This window comes from Ursus americanus, chromosome 2 (genome assembly GCF_024610735.1).
Source record: "Ursus americanus isolate L20-20 chromosome 2, mUrsAme1.1.p, whole genome shotgun sequence".
Lineage (NCBI taxonomy): Eukaryota > Metazoa > Chordata > Mammalia > Carnivora > Ursidae > Ursus > Ursus americanus.
The window spans coordinates 2292090-2314031 of record NC_142128.1 but is presented as its reverse complement, the minus strand read 5'-3'; the positions used below and the strand labels follow the sequence as shown (position 1 = coordinate 2314031).

The window sequence follows — 21942 nt, the reverse complement described above, 5'->3', positions numbered from 1 at the left end:
GACGTAGAAACGTCGCATCTGCCCTACACACATGTGCACGCACGCACACAGACACACATGAACACACGCACGCTCACACATGCACACACACATACACGCACGCTCACATATGCACACAGACACGCTCACACATACACAGACACATGCATGCTCACACATGGGCACGCACACACATGAACAGACACACACACATGAACACATAGACACACGCATGCTCACACACGCACGCACACTGAGGTCAACCCGGAGCCCCTGATGCCTCAGCTGGACTTGACGCTTCTGCTCACGGCTTGTCAGCAGGACGCGGCCTCGACGGTCCTTCCAGGCTTTTGCCCGGGGGTCAGGGTCCATCTGTGAGCCCCTGGTTCTCCAAGCCACAGCGTCTTCAGAATCCCTGCCACTTGTCCTCACTGTGACTCTCGGGGGACAGCTGGCTGGTGAGGGTGTGCCTGGGCAAATCAAGCACCCACTGTGTGCCGGGTGCCAGTAGGTCCACGTGGGCGCTCCGGAGCCTGGGCTCTGAGACAGGGCCATCAGCGAGGAGGGAGAACATGGCTCTGGACTGCCAGGAAAGAGCTGTGGCGGTGGGCTGGAGGAAGATCCGTCGAGAGCTCAGGACAGCACGGGGAGCAGGGCCAGGGTTCCTGGGCTCCTCCGTGCTGAGGTTGTGCACCCCGCCCCCCGGGTCCGCAGCGGGGCAGGGGAAGGAGGAGTCCAGAGTGGGCCGCGGCTGTTCTCCTTGGGCCTGGAGGAGCCCAGAGGTGGGGGTCCACCCACCCCTCTCCTTGCCGGATCAAGTATCTCTAGAACCTTCTTTCTCAGAAGGGAGGTGGAAAGGGCCTGAGGCCTGTGGGAGAAGTGTTTGCCCCAAGAAGAGGGACAGGCAGCAGCAGGATGACGGAGGTTCCGGACCCTCCCCGAGCCTTTGCCGCTGTCTAGGGTGGTGTGTGCGTGTGTCTGACTGTTCACGCACAAGCTACGGGGGGACACGTGGGAGAGCCAGTTCCTGCACAGCAAGGCAAGGACTGAGAGAAGTGTGCACAAAACCCCAGACGGCCCTGAAGGAGCAGGAGGGGCGCCCAGGGCTTTACCGAGGAGGCGACCGACTCTGCCCCCAGCCGGCCCCCGTCTCCAGTCGGCCTGTTCAGTAGAGACGCTGGGAAGCGTCTTGAGGATGGGGTCCCTGGGCGGGGATGTTTCCACTCTACAAGATGCATGCTCCCATTCCTGCTGTTCCACAGAGCGCCGGGTGGGGCCCCGCCTGAGTGCTCAGAGATACAGGACATCGTCCAGCCTCTCCCGAGGCTGCCCTGGGCCTGGCCGCGGCAGGATGCGCCGGCGTGCAGGACCCCACTGCCTCCTGGCTGCCGGCAGCTGGGGAAACAAGAGGAGGGAGGAGGCCGCCCCCCACCCTCCCTAGGAGGACAGGCCACCCAGATGGGACAGCCCTCAGGCGCTCGGTGGCCACAGGGGATCTGAATCCCCTCTTCCCTGCCTTTTGCCTCCTGCGTCGGCGAGGACAGGGCGAGGCCATGAAGAAGAAGGCACAGACGCCAGCCCCAGCTCCTCCAGATCCCTGCCCATCACCAACTCCTTCTCCAAGGTGGTAAGCCGGGTCCCCAGGCCACCCCCAGCTCAGAACCCGTCCCCAGCCCCTCCCCCCTTCATCAGCCCCAGCAGACCCGCCCCCTTACTTTGCGCTCTGCTCCAGGCCTGTGAGCAGCATCACTCTGGGGCTGCAGCCCAGACCCTCCTTATGTTTATTTAAAGATGTTTCCACTGGCTCACGATGTATTTACGCCTTCTCGCCGCCTCCTTTCCCAATTTAACACTTGGTGGGAAGAAGAGATGGGCCTCTGAGGAGCCGTAGGGAACCGCGCAGGCAGCCGCTGAGAATTCAACGGCAACTTCAGGCCCCGGGCACCTCCGGCAGCCCGCAGGGCGCCAGCACCTGGAGCCGTAGACCGCAGAGCCCGGGTTCCCCGCCCTAGCCTGCTCCCCCCTCCCCCTCGCGGGGTCCCAGCCCCTGGATCCAGTGTCACTCCCCCCCAGGCAGGCAGCAGAAGGCACGGGATTAGAAATTCTAACCCCAGAGGCGAAGCCCTGGGAAGCTTGTCAGCTCAGCTTCCAAAATCAGGCCCTGGGGGATGCGGAGGTTTGATAAGAAATGGCTCCTGTCTGCTTGCAGCTCTGGGGGGCGAAATCCGGGGCTCTTGTTTAAGGCAGCCCTTGCCAGGAGCCAGCAGGGTCGTCCTCCAGCAGCTGTGCCGCACTGGGCCCACGCATCTTCCTCTCGTCGGGAGTGGGTGCCCAAGGCCGGCGCAGCCAGGGGGTGGGGGGCCGTGGAACTAGGCCTGTGCAGGGTTCAAGGCCCCGCCTGGCCCCCCACAACCCCCTGGGTCTGGGCGGACTCCCGCCCGCGTCCTCCTGCCCCCGCCCGAGGCGAGCAGATGTGCGAGCAGATGTGCGCCAGGCTCCGAGGCTGCCGCGGCCCTGAGCCGCCCCAGGCTGAGCACAAGCCTTCCCCGGCCAAGGTCGCTGCTGAGAACGCGCTTGGCCGGCCGTGCCAGGGGCGGGGCGCATCCGCGTGAAGCTTCGTGCCCGTGTCTCCTACTTAAGCCCGCGGAGGCAGGGCCGTGTGAATCCCCGGCCCCCATGGCGCGTCTGTGTGTCTCCAAGCAGCCGCACCGGAGCCGCTCGAGCATCTTGTCCATCACCGCCGAGCCCCCCGGCAACGACTCCATCCTCAGGCGCTACAAGGAACACGCGCCTCACCGCAGGTGGGTGGTGGGCGGGGGCGGGTGCCGCACGCGCCCCTGCACACCCCCTCCCTCAGCCCTTGAGCCAGCCCTGAAAGGTAGGCAGGGTGCTGCCTGCTTCACAAACGAGACCGAGGCTCAGAGAAGGCGTGTGGCTTTCCCAGGGCCGCCCAGCGAGCTACCAAGTGTCGGCGCCTACGTCGGTTTGCCCCGTGCTGCCCGGAAATCAGGCAGCCCAAGAAGGGTAGACCCCAGGAAGAGCCTCCCCATTCCTGCTCCCCCCCCCCCACCTCTGGGAAACCATCCCCGTCCCCAGCTGGGAAAACCACAGGGCAGGTATCATTCCCCGAGCGTCCGGATGCTTCCAGCCAGCTGGACATTAGAGATCCCTGGGTGGTTTCCAGAAGGGCTGGCCACACAGAGCGGCCTGCAGGGTGGGATCCACACCCCCCACCTGCCCACGGCCTGGTTTGGGCCTTGTCGGGCTACGGCAAGAACCACTCGTGGGGAGCTTGGAACTCGTGGAGCACGTTGCGTCCTGTGTGAAGGGCACGCTCGGCTGTGTAGACCCATCACACGAGGTGGCGTGAGCTCAAGTGGGTGCTGAGCCCTCTGTGTCAGGAAGAGAGTGAGTGGGAAGTAGCAGGTGGGGCTGTCGGGGACGCTGCTACCCGCCCTTCGTGAGCCTCCTCATGCTGGCCACGTGGGACCCCCTGTCCCCCAGCGGAGCACACAGCCTTGTCCAGCCCTCCGCCCACCTTCCCCTCCTGCGCATGCTGCCCTCTCCAAGCCAAGGCCTCTCGGAGAGCCAGAACGTTCCAAAATCTTCCCCCACCCTCAACCCCTGCACACGGCCTGGAGAGATCCCGTGCTCACATGCGCTCCCCTGTCCCCCCCTCGTGTCTTACAGCACAGTTGAGGAAGACAATGACAGTGGCGGGTTCGATGTCTTGGACTTTGACGGTAGGTGCCTGGCGGAGCTCACAGGCATACCGGTGTGGCGGCCACCTGCCATCCAGCGGGAGCACGGCCAAGCCACCCACGCCCGGACCCTCCAGCTCAGGAGAGAGCCCTGCGCCTCCTAGGTCCTCAGGAAATGTGTGCGGTGTGGATCTCGAGAGGGCGGTGCTTGCTGTCTGTGCTGGGGAGCTGGCCTTCCATCCCTGGGGAGCTGCCGGGCCCGGGCCTGGGGGGGTGGGGGGCAGCCTGACCTCGGTCTGGAGGCAGCAGAGGCCTGCAGCTGCCGCGCACAGAGCCGGTTCCATCTAGATTTATAAGAGAGGGTTTAATCGGCAACAACTGTTTGCAGACGAGGGAAGGGAGCCACAGAGAGGTCAAGGACGGTGGCATGGGGGTGGGAAATGACGTGGGCTGGCAGTTAGGGTGGTTCTCCCCCCACCCTGAAACTGGAGGTATGGGGCAGAGCCGGTGTGACGGAGGGGATATTCCCTGGGCCTAGAACAGAGAGCAGGGAATGAGGGCTCAGTCTCCAGGGACCCACGGCCCCTTGCAATTGGGGGGGTGGGAGGCGATCTAGTTCAGCCCAGCAGACTTTGAGCCCCCACACCTCACCACGCCTGGGGCACGGGACACAAAGACTCGTGTCCCCAAGTCCTTGCGCTGGCCGTCACCCAGGTGGGACAGCTGTGATATACCAACCAGAGCACCTGCCTGCGTAGGCAGAAGACAGAGGGCGGGAAGGGTTCGAGGCCTCCTGGAGATAACCCCGTGTCTCTGGGGCCCCTGCTCCTCCTAAACCGGAAGCGTGGGGGCTGGCCCAGACTCCCCAAGGTGGGGCCTGCCAGCCCTCTCCTTCCCGGGCTCCCCCCAACCCTGCCTCTACCCTCAGCCGCTCAGGCTGCCAGCAGATAAGATGAAGGATTAGCAGCTCTCCCTAATTGGGGACCATCAGAAGCTATCAAGTGTTAAAGAGAGGTTAGCACCTAATAGAGGCTGGGTAATGAGAAGAATTGAAGGAGTTTTGGAAAGGGGAGAGCTCAAAAGAGAATTCTGGGCAGCCATCCAAGGCATTTTGCAGCGTCAGGACAAATTCCCTTTGCAGAGAAGCCTTTGTTATCAGCCCAGGGCCGGTTTGCACATCCTGCATCGCAGTGCCTGGGCAGTGGGGAGTGGGTGTCTTCCCCCCAAGTCCTCGGGGTCCCGCTGAGTTGGGAAGAGGGGGCTCTGTCCTCGGTCTAGACTCTGCCCTTTGGGCCCTGCCCCAGCTCACAGGCCCAGAAGTGGCAGATGTTAAGACGAACGGTGGTCCCGAGATGATAATGTGGACCCCAAACCAAAAGCAGAATGGGTGCCTGCAGGAGCAGATCCCTTTCCCACATGCAGAAACAGGCACCTTCAAAAGCAGGGAGCTGGCGAGGCTTCCCAGAAGGAGGGACTCAGAGGCAGGGGCATGGCTCTCCGGGAGAAGATTCGGTGCGGCACCTGCTGCAGGCTTCCTGGCCCCGGCCCGGCGGGAGGATTTCCTGGGATGCAGGTGGGGAGGAGCAGCGGCCGCCCTCCCTGCTCTGCGGGTCCTCATGTGTGCCGGCCCCTTTGCAGACGACAGTCACGAGCGCTGCTCCTTCGGACCCCCGTCCGTCCACTCCTCCTCCTCCTCCCACCAGTCCGAGGGCCTGGACGCCTATGACCTGGAGCAAGTCAACCTCATGTTTAGGAAGTTCTCGCTAGAAAGGTACTGTGGTCGTGGGAAAGGGGATCCAGAGCTGGGGGAGGGGATGGCCGGGTAAAGGCCAGTCACCCCCTACATCTCCCAAAAAGGGACCATTCTAGAATCAGAGCCCAGGAACCATAGTGTCCCAGAGCCAGAAAGCATCCCCCCGCCATCCCGATCAGGCCCAGGGAGGAAGGGGCCTGCCCAGGGCCACACAGCGTGGTAGAGGCAAGGGGGCAGCCCTCGATGTCCGACGGGCCCCCACCCCACCTGAGACCCAGGACACCCGGGGGGACTGTGCGCACGGCAGCCCACCGGGTGCGTGAGGAGGAGCAGAGCAGCCAGCGTGTCCTTAGCCCAGCCCATGCGGGCGGGCGGCCAGTGTGAGCGCTCACGTGACCGCCGCCGCGGGCTGAGGGCAGCTCAGTGTCTTGGCTGTTTTCCTGGCGAGAGCCGGTTGTGAGCCCTCTCCTCAGGGGGCTGCTCTCACAGCTCCTGCGACGGGACCCTGCCCTCCGAGGCCTGCCATGTGGCATGTCCTCATCACAGCTGCGTAACCACTGTTTCCCTCTGACCCAGACCCTTCCGGCCGTCTGTGACGTCTGTGGGGCACGTGCGGGGCCCCGGGCCCTCGGTGCAGCACACCACGCTGAACGGAGACAGCCTCATCTCGCAGCTCACCCTGCTCGGGGGCAACGCGCGAGGGAGCTTCGTCCACTCGGTCAAGCCGGGCTCCCTGGCCGAGAAGGCGGGCCTGCATGAGGGCCACCAGCTGCTGCTGGTGAGGCGCCTGGGGGGGGCCGGGGGGTGGGGAAGGTGGCAGCGCAGCCGGAGTACGGCCCGGGGCTTTCCCCACTTCTCCACGCGTGTGCTGACGGAGGGCACACCCCCGCCCCCCAGCTTGCAGGAGGGAGCTGGAGGGGGGCAGGGCGGCAGCCCCTCATCCTGAGCCTCTCCGGGCCCTTCTCCGTGAGGGCCCTCGGGCGTGTGGCTAGAGCCTGTGCGCGCACACACACATGCACACACACCAGTGCACGGGAGGCATGTGACTTTAAGTGGGATGCTCCCCGGGCTCTCAGCGACATTGAGCTAGTCACTGTTGGGGGAGAGGTGCTTTTGTTCCCCAGCGGGGCGGCCTCACCCCTGCAGCCCTGCCGCTGGAGGAGCCAAGAACAGTGTGTCCCTGCTCTCCAGCTGGAAGGCTGCATCAAGGGCGAGCGGCAGAGCGTCCCCCTGGACACGTGCACCAAGGAGGAGGCGCACTGGACCATCCAGAGGTGCAGTGGGCCCGTCACCCTGCACTACAAGGTCAACCAGGAAGGTAAAGTCGCCGTGCTCACCCACCCTGCTCGGACTGTGGGCGGGGCCCTGCACCAGCGTCCTCCGCGTGTGCGTCTTTTCAGTGGGAGGAACCAGCCGGTCGCGGCCCGGTCAGGAGGGTCTGACGGGACAGCAGGCAGGGAAGGACAGGTGAACGGGAGCCCAGGTGAGCTGACACCTGCCTGGCATACCTCGGTGCAGGTGGAGTGCCTGGCCACCTGTGGAATGCTGGACCCGGCGAGAGGAGGCAGGGGTCCCCGGCCAGGCCCCTTCCCTGCCCAGCCCGGCTCACCCCTTTCCCTGCCAGGTAGAGGCTGACTTCTGGCCCTGACACAGACAGGGACTCTGGGCTGGCCGCCCCGGCACCGCAGGGCCACTGAGCCACAGCTCGGGCTGGCTCCAGGACTGTCTCCAGAAAGCCTCACTCCCTTCTCATCTGGCCCCAGCAGGGCTGAGGTCGCGGCTCCTGTGTCTTGCCCGCGACTCCTGGGCAGTGAGCGCCAGGCTCTGTCTTCCAGTTCCCTAAGACTCAGTCAGCCCCCATTCTCACCTCCGTGTTTTTCTCCTGCGTGATTATCTCTGCAGCTGGATCTTATTTTTAACCGCGAGGGCTCATGAATGTTTCAACAGCGCATAAATAGCCACTTTCTCTCTCGCCGCTCCCCACCGCTGCCTGCTAGCCTGCCTGCTTCCCGGCAGTGCCCGGTCTGTGCGGAAGATGAGGCCGGTCCCCACACACAGGGCCCAGCCACCGCCGCCGTCTCCTCCTCACGCGGGCAGGCTCCTCCCCTCTTCCCAGCCCGGCCTTCCCGCCCAGCAGAACATCTCTGCGCAGCGCCCTGCCCCCTGGCCGGCAAAGTCCCCAGAGTTGTAACCCTGTGGTCCGGGATTCAGGGCAGGAAAGGTCCCGCCTAGTAGGGCCTTTCTCTGAGGGGGGTGAAGAGCTCAGATAGTGAAGGGTGTTAACCCTGAGCAGGGGAGGGGGAAGGACCCAACCAGGAATCCCCCACTTCTCCGGGAGCACTGATCAGAAGACCCAGCAGCATCAAGCCTCCCGCCGTGGGGCAGGCGCGGACACGCTGGGCCTGGGACTTAGGACGGTTGTAGCTTCTTCTGTGTTAGGCAACTCTGGGGTGTGCGGAGCTGATTTGGGGCTTTGCATTATGGATTTATGTTACAGACGTTCAGTTTGCTGGATTTATTGTATTTGCACTTTCTGCCGTTTCCTTCCAAAGGGATTTGTAAAAACTCATACTAGAAAGGACAGCGGCGTTAAGTAAGGTTAAAACAACCACGCTGTGCTCCTACCGCTTGGGAAAACCTTTGGGCGGTGTCCTCGGAAGCTGCATGTATGGATAATCAGGGTCCTAGTGATTCCACTTCCGTGGGCAGAGCCAGGAGAAACGCGTGCGCGTGTCCACCAAAGACACGTATGATACTGTCCACAGTGGAGTGACCCGAAGCCGGACATGGGAGAGCACGTCCCATTGGCTTCCGTCTCCATGCAGTGAGGCACAGCTCTGCTGTGGTGCCAGCAGCGGGGATCGCGGTTCCCCGGGAAGGGAATTGACCCAGGGAGTGTGAGAGAGGTTCCGAGCAGTGTATGCCCGGGTGCCTGCATTCGTGAGAATGACCGGGTTTACTGTGCATGAGTCGTGCATCGGTGAAAGGGGAAAAAACACCCAGCAGTGAGCAAGGCGTGGAGATCGTAGCGGAGGTCCTAGACTTGTTGCAACTTGGCACACACCTTAGCTGTGAGCTCCCTGGCAGCCAAGATGAAGAGGGAAACCCACACAGGACACAGGGGAGTCCCTGCGAGCTCTAGGAGGAACGTGCCACGCGGGTGCGTCTTCGGGGACAGCGAGGAGGGGATTTGTGCCTGGAGGTTCTTGGCAGCGGGAGGCCCACCGCCGATGGACAGCCCGTGCTTCCTTTTCCTCCTCATCTTGCACAGGGTACCGGAAGCTGCTGAAGGACATGGAGGAGGGCCTGATCACCTCGGGGGACTCCTTCTACATCCGGCTGAACCTGAACATCTCCAGCCAGCTAGACGCCTGCTCCCTGTCCCTAAAGTGCGATGACGTCGTGCACGTCCGCGACACCATGTACCAGGACAGGCATGAGTGGCTGTGCGCACGGGTCGACCCTTACACGGACCAGGACCTGGACGTGGGCACCATACCCAGCTACAGCCGGTGAGGCCGGAGCAGGTGCCGGGCCGGGGTGGGCGGGGGCGGCTGCCGCCCAGCAGGGGGGCTCACGGGGGGCCCCCCCATTCCCTCCTTCTCCTGAAGCTTCCCTGCCTGCCCAGGGATGTTGCTCTTAAGGACTGTAGCTTCGCTCATGCCCGGGAAAGCCTCCTTTGGTCATCGCCGGGGAATGCTGGGCTCTTGATTTTATGCTCCTTCGCTAGTGATGGCTAGCGTGGCCGCAGGCCACCTCCCTGACCTCCTTATGTCATTATACAGCAGTAGAGCGTTGGTTAGACGCGGCAGGTGTCTGTAAAGCACCTGTAGACTCCAGCGGTCACTCAGGCCAATGCTGTGAGGTCAGCATCGGCAAATGCCACCTACCAAGGCTCAGAGGAGTGGCTTAGCCACAGTCAGCACTGGCTGGGGGACCCCAGCCGAGCTGCCTGGGTGCCATGTCCTCCCTGGGGTGCCTCCAGGCCCCAGACCTCCCCCTGCACAGGGGCAGGCCTGGCGCTGAGGTTCTGCCCTCCCCTCCCGTCTCCCCCAGAGCCCAGCAGCTGCTTCTGGTCAAGCTGCAACGTCTGATGCACAGGGGCAGCCGAGAGGAGGCAGACAGCACCCACCACACCCTGAGGGCGCTCCGGGTAAGTCACCCAGCGGCCCCACCGGCGGGAGGGCTAACACGGGAGCCGCTAATCTCAAGGGGAGGCAGCCTTTCACCTGCATCTCTGGTCTCTGCCAGAACAAGTCTCGGGGCTCCCCTTGCCCTCCAAGCTTGCTCCCCGCCTGGAATGCCTTGATTGCATGACTGGCGCTTCTCCCCTTCACACCGAGGGGGCTTGAGGACGCGTCCCTGGTTCTCCGTGGCCTCAGTGGGCTCTCACGTCCTGCTGAGCCCAGTGCGTCTGACCAACTGATAACTGATTTCAGAACACCCTGCAGCCCGAAGAGCCACTTTCCACCAGCGACCCCCGGGTCAGTCCCCGCCTCTCTCGAGCAAGTTTCCTTTTCGGCCAGCTCCTTCAGGTAAAGCTCCCCAGAGCACCTACTGACCTTGCAATCCCATTTCGCTGTGGCTCTGCCCTCTTGCTGCCCAGGAGAGACGACCTGATCACAATAACGGTGCTTTGTGTTTGTACGCCATTGCAACTTCTCACAGCGCCTCACATTTCCCGTCCCATTGTATCCTTACTGCGACAGGTCACTTTCATAAAAGATTGGAGGAACTTCAGGCTAAAAGAACTTAAATAACTTAGCTAGTCAATATTAACAGATCAGAAACAGTGTATCAGGAGAAGAAAACAAACATCGTAGGTGTCTACGTCAGTTTTGTCCCTCAGATCGAGCATGAAATTTATCTCTGAGCCTCCTGGCAGCCAAGGAAAAAAGGGAAATGCTACAGATTCTTTAAATCTTATCTGACCACAGAAACATTTTAGCTGTTTGGGACCAGAAAAAATGTTCCCTTATACTTAATTCTAAAGTGGATTTATTTTATTTATTTATTTTTTGGCATGAATCCTTTTACAAGGACACTGAGTAGCATAGTAGGTGATATCTTGAGAAGGGATTTCACATAAACGCAGAAGCATTCTCTGCAGCCCTTTTTTCTGTTACCTGCCGACAAGAGCTAAGGGAGTGACGTGACGGCGTGGTCCCGCAAGGATGTTCCTGTGTTGACACTGCACTAATCAGGCCCCAGCAGAGCTGGTGTATCACTCCACTGCTCTGTCCTGACCTGGGAACATGGGAAACCCAGAGAAATGGTTAACAGTGTGACCCTAACCCCACGTAGATGCAGACAGGTACCAGAAAGATACTTACAGAGACGGAAGGAACCCTCGTGAGTCTGAGCTACTCCCGAAGACAGGACCACGTGAGACCACACGGTCCTGCCTGTGTCACTGCCCACACGTCATGCAAGAGTCATAAACCTTGGGCGTCTCTGGGTGGTTCACCCAAGGGCCAGTGAACAACAGAGCCCAACTGAGATCTCAGGTCCCTGGATCTTTCTTCCTGCCTCCGGAGGGTATGGAGAGATCAAAGCAGCCCAGGGAGTAGGTGGGAATTTGGATTCTGTGTCCAGTACTGGGACATCCCTCTCCAGGGCTCAACTCGGAATTGTACAAGGGAGCAGGCACCCCCAGAGCACTTGGGGATACTGAGGCAGGGGTTGTGGAGGGCAGCATCATAGGAGATGGAACCGTCCTGCCAACAGGGGCTCCCAGCCAGGGACCTTCCAACCATGGCTCCCCAGGAATGCGCATGGGATTGCCAGAGGGACTCCCCACGCACCCCAGCTGCACCCCACCCCTGGCAGGCTTCAACCTGGTTAGGGAGGGGAGACAGCGTTTGTTTGCTTACTTCCCTGCTAATGACATCGAAATAGCTAAAGGACACTCTTGGCCTGCTAGGTGTCTCCTGTTTTCACGGGGGAAGGTGACCGACCCCGGCCCCCAGGGGCAGAGCTGGGGTCTGAGCAGAGGTCCGCCCGTGCCTGGGTGGAGGCAGCTCGGTCTGGTTAGAAGAAAAGCACCCCCCACCCCATCCTCCAGTTCGTCAGCAGGTCTGAGAACAAGTACAAAAGGATGAACAGCAACGAGAGAGTCCGCATCGTCTCGGGGAGCCCGCTGGGGAGCCTGGCCCGGTCGTCACTGGATGCCACCAAGCTCTTGACCGAGAAGCAGGAAGGTATGGTGCTGACCGCCTGGCCCCTCCCCACGTCCTGCTGGCCTGGGGGCTGCTGGGGGTCTGGGCAGGTCCCATGGGTCCCCACCAGGGGGGCTGGGACACGTACTCCCTCAAAACAGGGGTTCCTCCCTGGGAGGAGCTGCCAGGGGACCCACCTGGCCTTGGCTGGACGGCCTGCCCGGGGCGGGAGTGGGGGGTGCGTCCTGCCAGGCTCACCCCTAACGAACGCTCGCTGTAGTTGGTTGGAGCCCAGATGCCCGTGTTAATTGGAGCTGTTTCCTGTGAAGTGTTCACTTATTGATTTCTCTCTGCACTGCGTGCTTCTTGCCATTTCCCAAGCAGTCAGGGGTACCTGGCTGCACAGGCCCCTCTGGAAAGCCCTGCTGAAGGCAAGCCAGCCTTCCCGGCTGTTCTCGTGGGGTCAGGCTGGCCCGGGCATGGATGGCCGGAGAGCCCAGGCCCCTCTCCAGACTGGCCCTCCGACGGCCAGGTCAGGGGACAAAGGAAAGGACAAGCCGCTGGTTTCTGGGGCGGGTGGGGGTTCCTGGAGCCTGGGGGCCGCTCTGCACTGCTCCCCACACACCAGCCAGAGAGGCTTGGAAAGGCAGAAAGGAGGCCACGTCACTCCCTGCCCCTGGCTGGTGGCTTCCCAGAGCTTCTGAAATAAGCCCCAAGCCCCTCTTAGGTGGCCCTGCTCACCCCTGCCCCTTCATCCTCTCCTGCCGGCCCCTCGCTCTCCTTCTGCCCGCCCACCCGCCCCTCTGCACAGACTGCCCTTCCTCCAGCCCTCCTCGCCTGGCTCCTTCTCTACGCGCTGGCCCCAGTCCCTGACCGTCCTCAGGAAAGCCACCCTTGCCCATCCCGCTCCAGCCCCTCCTTGAGAGCTCAGCACTGCTGCCCAGAGTGAGCAGTGGGGCTCGTTACATGCCTCGGACCTGCCTCCTGCCACCACCACCTCCCTGAAAGCAGGCACCAGGAGGCAGGGCCATTGCCCCAGCTCCCAGAACAGGGCCCGGCCCATGGGGCCCTTCGTAAACACTCCTGGATGGCCAAGGGGCATCCTGGTTCCTGTGGGCTCCGTGGGGTCAGCAAGGCTCCCAGGCCCTCCGTGACCCCCGCACCCTGGCGGGGAGGCTGGGGTCTCACCGCTGGCCCTTTCCTGTCCCCTCCCAGAGCTGGACCCCGAGAGCGAGCTCAGCAGGAACCTCAGCCTGATCCCCTACAGCCTGGTGCGTGCTTTCTACTGCGAGCGCCGCCGGCCCGTCCTCTTCACGCCCACCATGCTGGCCAAGGGGCTGGTCCAGAAGCTGCTCAACTCGGGGGGCGCGATGGAGTTCACCATGTGCAAGCCGGGTGAGTGAGCCCCACCGGCCAGGAGCCCCTCCCGGGCCCTCCTCCTCCATCAGGTCAGGCGGCGGGGCGGGAGAGCAGATGGAAGGGCCACGCTCCCTCCTGGCCTGGTGCACGCAGGGAGGGAGAGTCACGGTCCCTGTCGCCATGAGTTCAGCATGGGCCCAGAGCAGCGAACGCTGGCCTCCCCGTCACCATTCATACCGAGGGTCCGGGACAAAGGGCACAGGGTCAGTTAGACGTGACTTGGGGTCCCACCCTGGGCCCAAGAGGCAAGCCGTCCATCACCAGGGCGTCCATGACCTCGATGTGGCTAGGGGGCCATGGTCGTACACCCCAGACACAGAGGGCTGAGCCCCAATCCTGCCTGCAAAGTGGAATCATCCTCAGTGTCGTCTGTATTTAAATCGTGGACGTCCAGGGCCGCTCCTACCAACCCGCTGTCCGGTGCCCGGTGGTGGGCTTGTTACCATAAAATACGGGTAACATAAAAGGTACCACTTTAACCACTTCCACGTGTCCAGTCAGGGGTATTAAGTACATGTATTTCCAGAACTGTTTCATTTTCCCAAACTGGAACTCTGTCCCCATTGAACGCTCACTCCCCAGCCGCCGGCGCCCACCATTTACTGTTTGTCCCTGTGGATCTGAGTCCTCTGTGGGCCTCACATAAGGGGAATCATCCAGCGTCCGTCCCTTGGCCTCTGGCTTCTGTCACTCAGCATACTGTCCCGAGGCCCATCCCTGTGGGAGCCGGTGTCAAAACGTCCTTCCTTGTCAAGGCCGAGGGGATGTTCCACAGTGTGGCTGGGCCACCGCGTGTCTGTCCATCGTCCACCGATGGACACGCGGGGTGCCTCCACCACTCGGCTGCTGGGAATCGTGCTGCCGTGAACGTGGGCGAGCGAGCCCCTCTTCAAGCCCCTGCTTCCTGTCTCGTGGGGAGAGACCCAGCAGTGGGATTGCTGGTCACGTGGGGATTCGATGGTTTTTGTTTTGTTTTAATTTTAAGCTGCCATGCTCATGAGCACGGCGGCCGTACCATTCCACACTCCCCCGAGCACACACAAGGGTCCCAGTTTCTCCCCAAGCTCACCAACACTGGTCATTTGCCTTAACAGTCGTCATCCTAGTGGACGTGTGCCGTTGAATGAGTTCGGGCAGGTGTCTGCACCCCGTGACCCCAGCCACGACCAGAAGACCAAATATTGCATCCCCGCCACCCCCTGCCCCAGGCACTATCAATCTGTTTCCCATCACACATTGGTTTGCATTTTCTAGACTTTTCGACAAACGGAACCATGCAGTAGAGAATCACCCATACTTGGCTCCCTTCACCCCACATAACATTTGTGAGATCCATCCATGACGTTGCCCTCCTGCTGCGGGGTAGTGTCCCTGCGTGCGGGGCGGCCCTATCCATCCATCGGGCGTCCTTTATGCAAAGCTCCCCCAGAGGTTCTCACGTGGGGCTGGGGCTGGGAACGCTCCGGACAGCCCCTGGCCAGGGTGCAGACTTCATGGGCATCCACTCCTGCTTTTGCTGCCTGCAAAAGCCCTAACGTTAGGGTGGGACAGCACCGGGCAGGAGCAGACCCACCTGCTGACCCCGGGATGGCAGCTCCGCACACAGCCTTCTCCTGGAGGTTGATGCCAATGCGCCCAAGGTCTCCCGGGATGCCCGGCTCAGTGGGAAGTAAGAGGCTGCACCCCCAGTGTCTCTTCTCCCATGGTTTAGACCCTCTCCAGCCCTGGCCAGGAGGGCCACGGCACACAGTGTGGTTGGTGGGAAAAATCGTGTTCTTTGAGATGAGTGGTCTCAGTTTAGGCTCTGCGCCTGCCCATCCCTCCCTGGATATTTATTTGGCGCAAGTTATCAACCTCGCTTGTTTCCTCGCCTGCAAAACCAGGATAACAGCGGCCACTTCTCGTTGAAGTTAGAGACTCATGCATGGCCAGAGGCTACCCTGGGGCCAAGCGCAGCATGGGTTCCAGGTTCTCAGCCCCCCACGTGGAGCAGGCAGGGCGCAGACGTGGGTCCCCCAGCTCGCTGAGCTCCAGCTCCTGCAGCCGCTGCTGCTCCCACCTCCTTTCCCAACAGGGTCTGCATGACTCCAAGGCCCTCCCAAGCCCAGCTGCACATGCAGGAACATTTCAAGGGTGTGTGTCCCCATGCTCTTCCTCTGCCTGACTATCTGGGAGCCTCACACACCCTGCAGGGAGGCTCTGAGAAAGAGACCTCACTCCTGCCTGAGGCTCTGAGCATTTCTCGGCTGGCTCCTGGCGATATGAAGTTAGGTAGAAAGCCTGATTTGGAATCCTATTTAGCCACTCTGAGCTCTGCTAACAAGCTCTGTCTTCCCCTTGGTGCATTCACAGCCCGGGGGCTGTAGGCACTGTAGGGTGGGAGTTCTAGGCTGCCTCCGTCCCCCAAAATCACCTGCAGCTCCTCCCCTAATGGCTCGCCCCTGGATCCCTTCCCACCCACTTCCAGTGCAAAATGTAGTATACATGCCAAAGTTGGGGGCTAGTGTGGGCTCCCCCAGCCAACTGGGCCCAAGCAGGGAATTCCAGTCCTGGACTAACTCCACCCTCCTCCTTTCATAAATGGAGAACCTGAGGTCAAGAGATTAAAGATGTGTTCAGAGTCACCCAGCAAGTGAGTGGGGCCTCCAGTACATACCTCCTCCTCCAGGAAGCCTGCCTGTTCCCCTAGTCCCTCCACATCTCCTCACTGCTGCCACAATAAATAGCCCATCACTGCACCTACTGAATCGTTTCATAGTTTTCTGTATCCCATATTCTTCTCCCCAGCTATGTCATAGGTTCTCAAATACAACAACAGCTATGTTTTATCACATTTTTATTCTAATGACTGACCCTTAGTAGATTTTCAATAAATGTTAAATTTCAATAAAAATTAAAGGATGGATGGATGGATAGGTAGAGGGAGGGAGGGAGGGATGGATAGATGATTGGGTAGAGGGATGCATGGGTGGGTGGGTAGATGGATGGTTAGATGGAAGGATGGATGGATGGATGGATGGATGGATGGATGGATGGATGGATGGATAGATAGATGATGGGTGGGTGGGCAGGTGGGTTGATGGATGGATGGTTGGTTGGATGAGTGGATTGGGTGGGTAGATGGGTAGAGGGATGGATGGATGGATGGATGGATGGATGGATGGATGGATGGATGGATGGATGGATGGATGAGTGGATGGATAAATGGGTAGAGAGATGGATGGATGGTTGGTTGGATGGGTAGATGGATGGGTAGAGGGATGGATAGATGGGTAGATGGTTAGTTGGGTAGATGAGTGGCTAGCTGGATGGTTGATGGGTAGGTAGGTGGGTGGATGAATGGATGGGTGGATGGTTGGGTGGAGGGATGGATGAATAGTTGGATGGGTGGGTGGGCTGGTGGGTGGATAGTTGTCTATCCTTCATGAGAAACAGCTCACCAGTATTGCACCTCAGTGCCTGAGCTACTTTGTCCAATGAAACTTAGTGCTGAGAATTTACCAACCAGCTCTTCTGTGGGCTGCTGTGGGAAGTGTGAAGTGTGACCTTGACCCTGCCCTTGAGAAGTCCCACAGTCTAGTAGAGGAGCTAGGGCTCATTTAAATGTGGCCAGAAGAGGATCAACATGGAATTCTGTTGAGCCCAGCAAGGGGAGGTTTGTGCTGCCCTCAGGACTGGTCCTCTGTCCGCAGATGTTGTCACCAGAGAGGAGCTCCTCAGGAGGCAGAAGACAGAGGCCATCATCTACTCCCGAGAGAAGAACCCCAACACTTTTGAATGCATCGTTCCTGCCAACATCGAAGCTGTGGCCGCCAAGGTGAGCTGGGGGTTGGGGACTGGATGGGATGACACCACCAGTTCTCTTTGTGAGGCTGCCTCGGCCATGGGCAAGGGTGGGATGCAGAGCTGTTCTCACCTCCCTGGGGGCACACCTCTTCCTTTTCCTTTTGTCTTCTGCTCCATTTGCCTCTCCGCACGCCCTCGTTCTCTGGGCTCTGACACGCACGTTGGTATTTTGAAGCCACCTTCTATTTCTGATGGCTCCCTGGCACTGGCATTCCGACTCACATCGCCCAGGGCTGTACATGTGCTTGGCTGTGAAAACAAGGGCCAGGGACAGGGGAGCATGGGTCAGGGCGAGAGACAGGGAGAGCGAGTGGGCGCCAGGAGTCCCGTTCACCTGAGGAGGGAAAATGGAGCAGCAGAAGGGTTATTGGCAGCAATGCAGGAGAGGTGTCTGCATGTGATCTAGAATCTTCTGGAGCCAGACAACGTGGTCCTTATCGGGCCCAAGTATTGAGTTCTCTCTCCTTCTGAGACCTTTCCAAAGCAGAGCTCTCTGTTGAGTGCTGCCCCAGCGCCTGGGGGGTCAGCTCTGCAGTGGATGGTGACCTTGGAGGGGGGAGGGGAGAGGGGGAAGGGCCAGGGCAGGTGCCCACCGGAGCTCCGCATCTGCCACCCAGCACATACCCCCTCAGTGTTGTCACTCACACGGATGAAAGCACGGGCAGAGCTGTGAACCAGCCTGGAACAGTTTGTCTGGTTTTAAAATTTGGGCCACAGCAGTTTAGGGAATTCTGACCTTGGAGCGGGTAGGACATGAGTGGGCAGGGGTGGAGCTGAGATGGTTGTCGCTGGAAGGGTGAGGCCACCCAGCGGACCTGTGCTGCTAGGAGTCTGAGCAGCGGCCACACGGGCAGGGAGCGAGGGCAGTGACCAGAAGGAACACGGGGGCGTGTTCGGGTTGTGAAAATTCATTGAACTGCATACTCGGGAACGCTCACGTTCCTCTATCCATGTTCTGTTTCAACGCAGAGGGTTTGGGCTTTGGGGGGTTTGTTTGTCTTTGAAGTGACGCTTTCGGCAAAGCAGAGATTGTCCTTCTTCAGAACCGACGAGCTCCTGGGTGCCGGGGAAGCATGCCTGAGAACCCTGGCAGATGCTCCCAGGACCGTCCAGCCCCACCTCACCTTCCAGGTGTTGCCCACCCTTGATTGTGCCACGAACGCCTTCGTAAGCTGAGGGGGTCACAGGTGTTCCCGAAGCTCATTTTGCTTTCTAGCAACTCACGCATGCCGCCGGACCCCCCTCGGGCTCGATGCCCGGGCTCCCGCAGCGCCCACTGCCGTGCACGGCGCCATGGAACCAAGTGTGCGGACCAGCAGGGGCCTGTCTCACAGGGGTCGGGCTTCACCCTGGTGCAGCTGGGGGCACTTGGGGCGCTCGCCCTGTCCCTGTCCCTGTCCCGCGGAGCCTGACCCCGCACCACGGGCCCCGCCCCAGCTACCCACAGGGGCTGGTGGAGCTACTGACCACCGGCCGCTGTGCTTGCAGGACAAACACTGTCTGCTGGAGGCCGGGATCAGCTGCACCAGAGACTTGATCAAATCCAGGATCTACCCCATTGTGCTCTTCATCCGGGTGTCGGAGAAGAACATTAAGAGGTTCAGGTAGGGCTCTGAGACCCCTCCCCCAGGGCCTCCTGCACCTCCTCCCTCCTTGCCACACCTCTGGGGTCCCCACCAAGAGCCTCTGGCTGCTTGGTCCCCCTGCTCACCCCTTGCGGGGATCCTCGTTGAGTGCCCGGCTGCAGTCCAGGGCAGACACGACCCGCAGCCTCTGGCCTCGGAGACAGGAACACACACGCAGAGCACGTCTGGGGGACGAGGGCTGGGAGGCGTGGCTACAGGACCCAGGTGGCTGGGGAAGGGATGCTGATGTTGCAGCAGCCTCAGTGCAGTGAGGGCAGGCCGGGCAGGTACTGACCTCGAGGTGGGGACAGCTGCAGGAGTCCGTGTGGTGGGCAGTGCGGGGAGAACGACCTTGCAGCCGAGGGGTCCAGACCACGCCGACTGACATGATCTCACAGGACACGTAAAAGGCTCCCTCCAGCCGCTGTGTGGAGACAGGGGTTAGGACCACCCGGGCAAGAGCCGGGACCCGGATCCTACATGGCGGGTGGTGAGGAAAGGTCTGAATCCGTGTTCAAGGACGAGCTGGTGGTATTTGTTGCAGGGTTGACTATGGGGTTGGGGGCTTGGCCATTACGTGGTGCTATCCCTGACCCCACCTCTCCTACACACGGCTGAAAGTGAGAGAAAGAGGGGAGGCCTCTTCATCAGACATTTACTGAGCACCTGTTAAGTGCCTGGCCTCAGGGAACCCATGAACGAGCACACGAGACAAAAATCCCCAGCTCACCACTGCACACATGTTTTGACGGCTGCTGTCCGAAAACCAGAAGTGGCTGTGTGTCGGCGAGGACGGGGAGAAGCCCGGTGCCCTGCGGGCGGGAACGTGAAATCGTGCAGCCACTGAGGAAGACAGTGGCACGGAGGGTCCTCATAGAGTGACCGTATGACCCAGCGGTTCCACTCCAAAGCATCGTGTCAAAAAGATAACAGCTCACCCACGTTCACGGCAGCGTTATTCCCAAGAGTCAAGGGCAGGAGCAGCCCAAGTGGCCGTCGATGGATGGATACATAGAATGAAGTCCATCCATGCGCTGGACAAGGATTCAGCCTTAGAAAGGAAGAACATTCTGGCACCTGCTACCACCTGGATGAACCTGGAAGACATGAGGCTCCGCGATGTAAGCTGGACACAAGAGGACAACTACTACACGATTCAACTCACTTCAGGCCCCTGGACGATTCACAGATGAGCGAATGGTGGCGCCAGGGGCTGGGGAGGGTGAGCGGGGAATGAGTGTGTCCGCGGGTATGCGTCTCAGTTTTGCGGGATGCAAGAGTTCTGCAGATTGCAGAATTCTGATTGCAGATTCCACACTACTGAGATGTCGTCTTAAGAACGGTCAGGAGGGAGACGATTCTGTGCGTGCTGCCGGATTGAACAAGACCAAGGAGTGTCACACCTCCCCTGCCCGATCAGCCAGCTAGCTCTGCAAATGGAAGAACTTTCTTTTTAAGTAAACAAAAGGAAATAAAAATAAAAGATTTTTTTTAAGCCCCACCTCTTGGGATGTCCCAAGTGACCGGAATAACAGGGCCGGTGACACGGCCGTGTGCTGGAAGGCGGCAGGTGGCGGTCGCGGGGCGGGTGGGGGGTTGGGAGGCACCACGCCCCCCCCCCGCCCCCAGCCCGAGGCTCCCCCGCCCCCACACGTCCCCGGCCTGGGTTCCCACGCAGCTCCGTCAGCGCCCTGTGTCCCCCCGCCCTGTGCCCACAGGAAGATGCTGCCGCGGCCTGAGACGGAGGAGGAATTCCTGCGGCTGTGCCGGCTGAAGGAGAAGGAGCTGGAGGCCCTGCCCTGCCTGTACGCCACGGTGGAAGCCGACATGTGGGGCAGCGTGGAGGAGCTGCTCCGCGTCCTCAAAGACAAGATCAGCGAGGAACAGCGCAAGACCGTCTGGGTGGACGAGGACCAGCTGTGAGGCGGGCCCCTGGAGGCTGAGCGCAGCTCCCGGGGTGTGCGGACCCCAGCGGGCAGGGCTGTGGGGCGAGGGGGCTCCGTCCAACCGGGTATGGGGCCCCCCAGGGAGCCCCGGGCCAGATGCAGCTGAGGGGCCAGACACTCTCCGGGGGGACCGGGACGGGTTTATGCACCCCCCCCCCAGGGCTGACCTGGCCAAGGGTCCCGCCCTGTGGCACCAGCAGGGGGCAGGGCCCCACGAAGGACACGACGCCAGGCCCGAGGCCAACGGCCCCTCGGAAGCCAGAGCAGCAGATGAATGTAACGCATGGAGCAGGTGTGCTCCCTGTAGGGCAGGGACCCTGAACACCAGGGCACCCGCCAGCCCTCGGGACACACCAGATACACGTTCCCAGGCAGGACAGCTGGGGCGGAGGGGGAAGCATGCCATGCAATTATTTTTCTTGCATTAAAATCTCTCCATTTCCTTGTTTTCAACCTTTTTTTTTTTTAAAGATTTTATTTTATTTATTCGACAGAGATAGAGACAGCTAGAGAGAGAGGGAACACAAGCAGGGGGAGTGGGAGAGGAAGAAGCAGGCTCACAGCAGAAAAGCCTGACGTGGGGCTCGATCCCGTAACGCCAGGATCACGCCCTGAGCCGAAGGCAGACACTTAACCGCTGTGCCACCCAGGCGCCCCTCAACCTTTTTAAAAATTATTATCATTTCTCCGTTGGCAGAGGTGTTCGACTCTGGCCCCCGCTGTAACCTGCAGGCCCCTTCTGCAAAGCTGAGGTCAGGCCCCACGGGGGGGTGCAGGCAGGGAGACCGACACCCCCATTGACCCAGGACAGACCTGATTTGTACCCGGGCTTTGGGCGGGATTACCAGCAGACGCTTCGTGGACTAACGTCCGTCCTGATTCAAGTGACAAGTTATCAAAAGTCACTCTGGGAAGGGCCCGTCCTTGTCCTTCCATGGGCTACTTGGGAGGTCCCCCGTCCCCGACTCCAGCCCTGAGGCCAGGGCCCTGACTCCGCTCTCCCCACATGGGCTCTCTGCTTCTCTGCATGTCATATTCATACACACAGCCTCGCTCCCTCTTTCCGTCCAGCATGTGGGGTAAGGGTCTGGATTGGGTTTGCTCCCACTGCCCGGGAGCTGGGGCGGGGGGTGTGCAAGAGAACTGTGCTCCCCTCCGCAGCAGATATATGGGTTCTAGCGCCATTCTCCTTGATCCCTTCATGCAGACTTTCCAAGTATGGTCCCGACAGGGTGTGGCCAAAACCAGGCCACGTCCAGCGTGGTGCCACGCTGAGTGATCATCAACCCAGTAGGTGGCAGGCTGGGCTTCCATCCCAGGTCTGCGGTTTATGGGCACTGTGGAAGCAACTGCTGGTTGACAACCCAATCTCCACACTCCCTTCCTTATTAACAGAACCCTGCCTTATCCTGGGAAACTGTGTACAGCCAAGAGACCACATATCCCAGCCTCCCTTGCAGCTAGGGTAATCAAGGAAATGTAAGGTGACGAGGTTTGGAGGAAAGACAGAGGAGA

General features: G+C 60.6%; 1 protein-coding gene across 7 annotated transcripts in view; it reads left to right on the top strand.

Moving 5' to 3' along the window:
* Window positions 1-20875, top strand: part of CARD11 (caspase recruitment domain family member 11) — a 108845-nt gene extending 87970 nt beyond the window's left edge. For 3 of the 7 annotated variants that reach the window (XM_087866947.1, XM_045813366.2, XM_045813367.2), the window contains 14 exons: window positions 1524-1606; window positions 2680-2780; window positions 3670-3722; window positions 5319-5451; window positions 6010-6211; window positions 6580-6751; window positions 8705-8945; window positions 9490-9586; window positions 9873-9968; window positions 11498-11633; window positions 12807-12986; window positions 16703-16827; window positions 18345-18460; window positions 20200-20875. In XM_087866947.1, the coding sequence (XP_087723073.1) occupies window positions 1524-1606; window positions 2680-2780; window positions 3670-3722; window positions 5319-5451; window positions 6010-6211; window positions 6580-6751; window positions 8705-8945; window positions 9490-9586; window positions 9873-9968; window positions 11498-11633; window positions 12807-12986; window positions 16703-16827; window positions 18345-18460; window positions 20200-20404 (1940 nt within the window). In that variant the 3' untranslated portion in view covers window positions 20405-20875. Of the gene's footprint in view, window positions 1-1523; window positions 1607-2679; window positions 2781-3669; window positions 3723-5318; window positions 5452-6009; window positions 6212-6579; window positions 6752-8704; window positions 8946-9489; window positions 9587-9872; window positions 9969-11497; window positions 11634-12806; window positions 12987-14104; window positions 15749-16702; window positions 16828-18344; window positions 18461-20199 lie in introns of those variants that run through there. The other 4 variants (XM_087866968.1, XM_087866951.1, XM_087866969.1 and 1 more) reach the window with 4 other exon arrangements.
* The last annotated feature ends 1067 nt before the right edge of the window (window positions 20876-21942 follow it).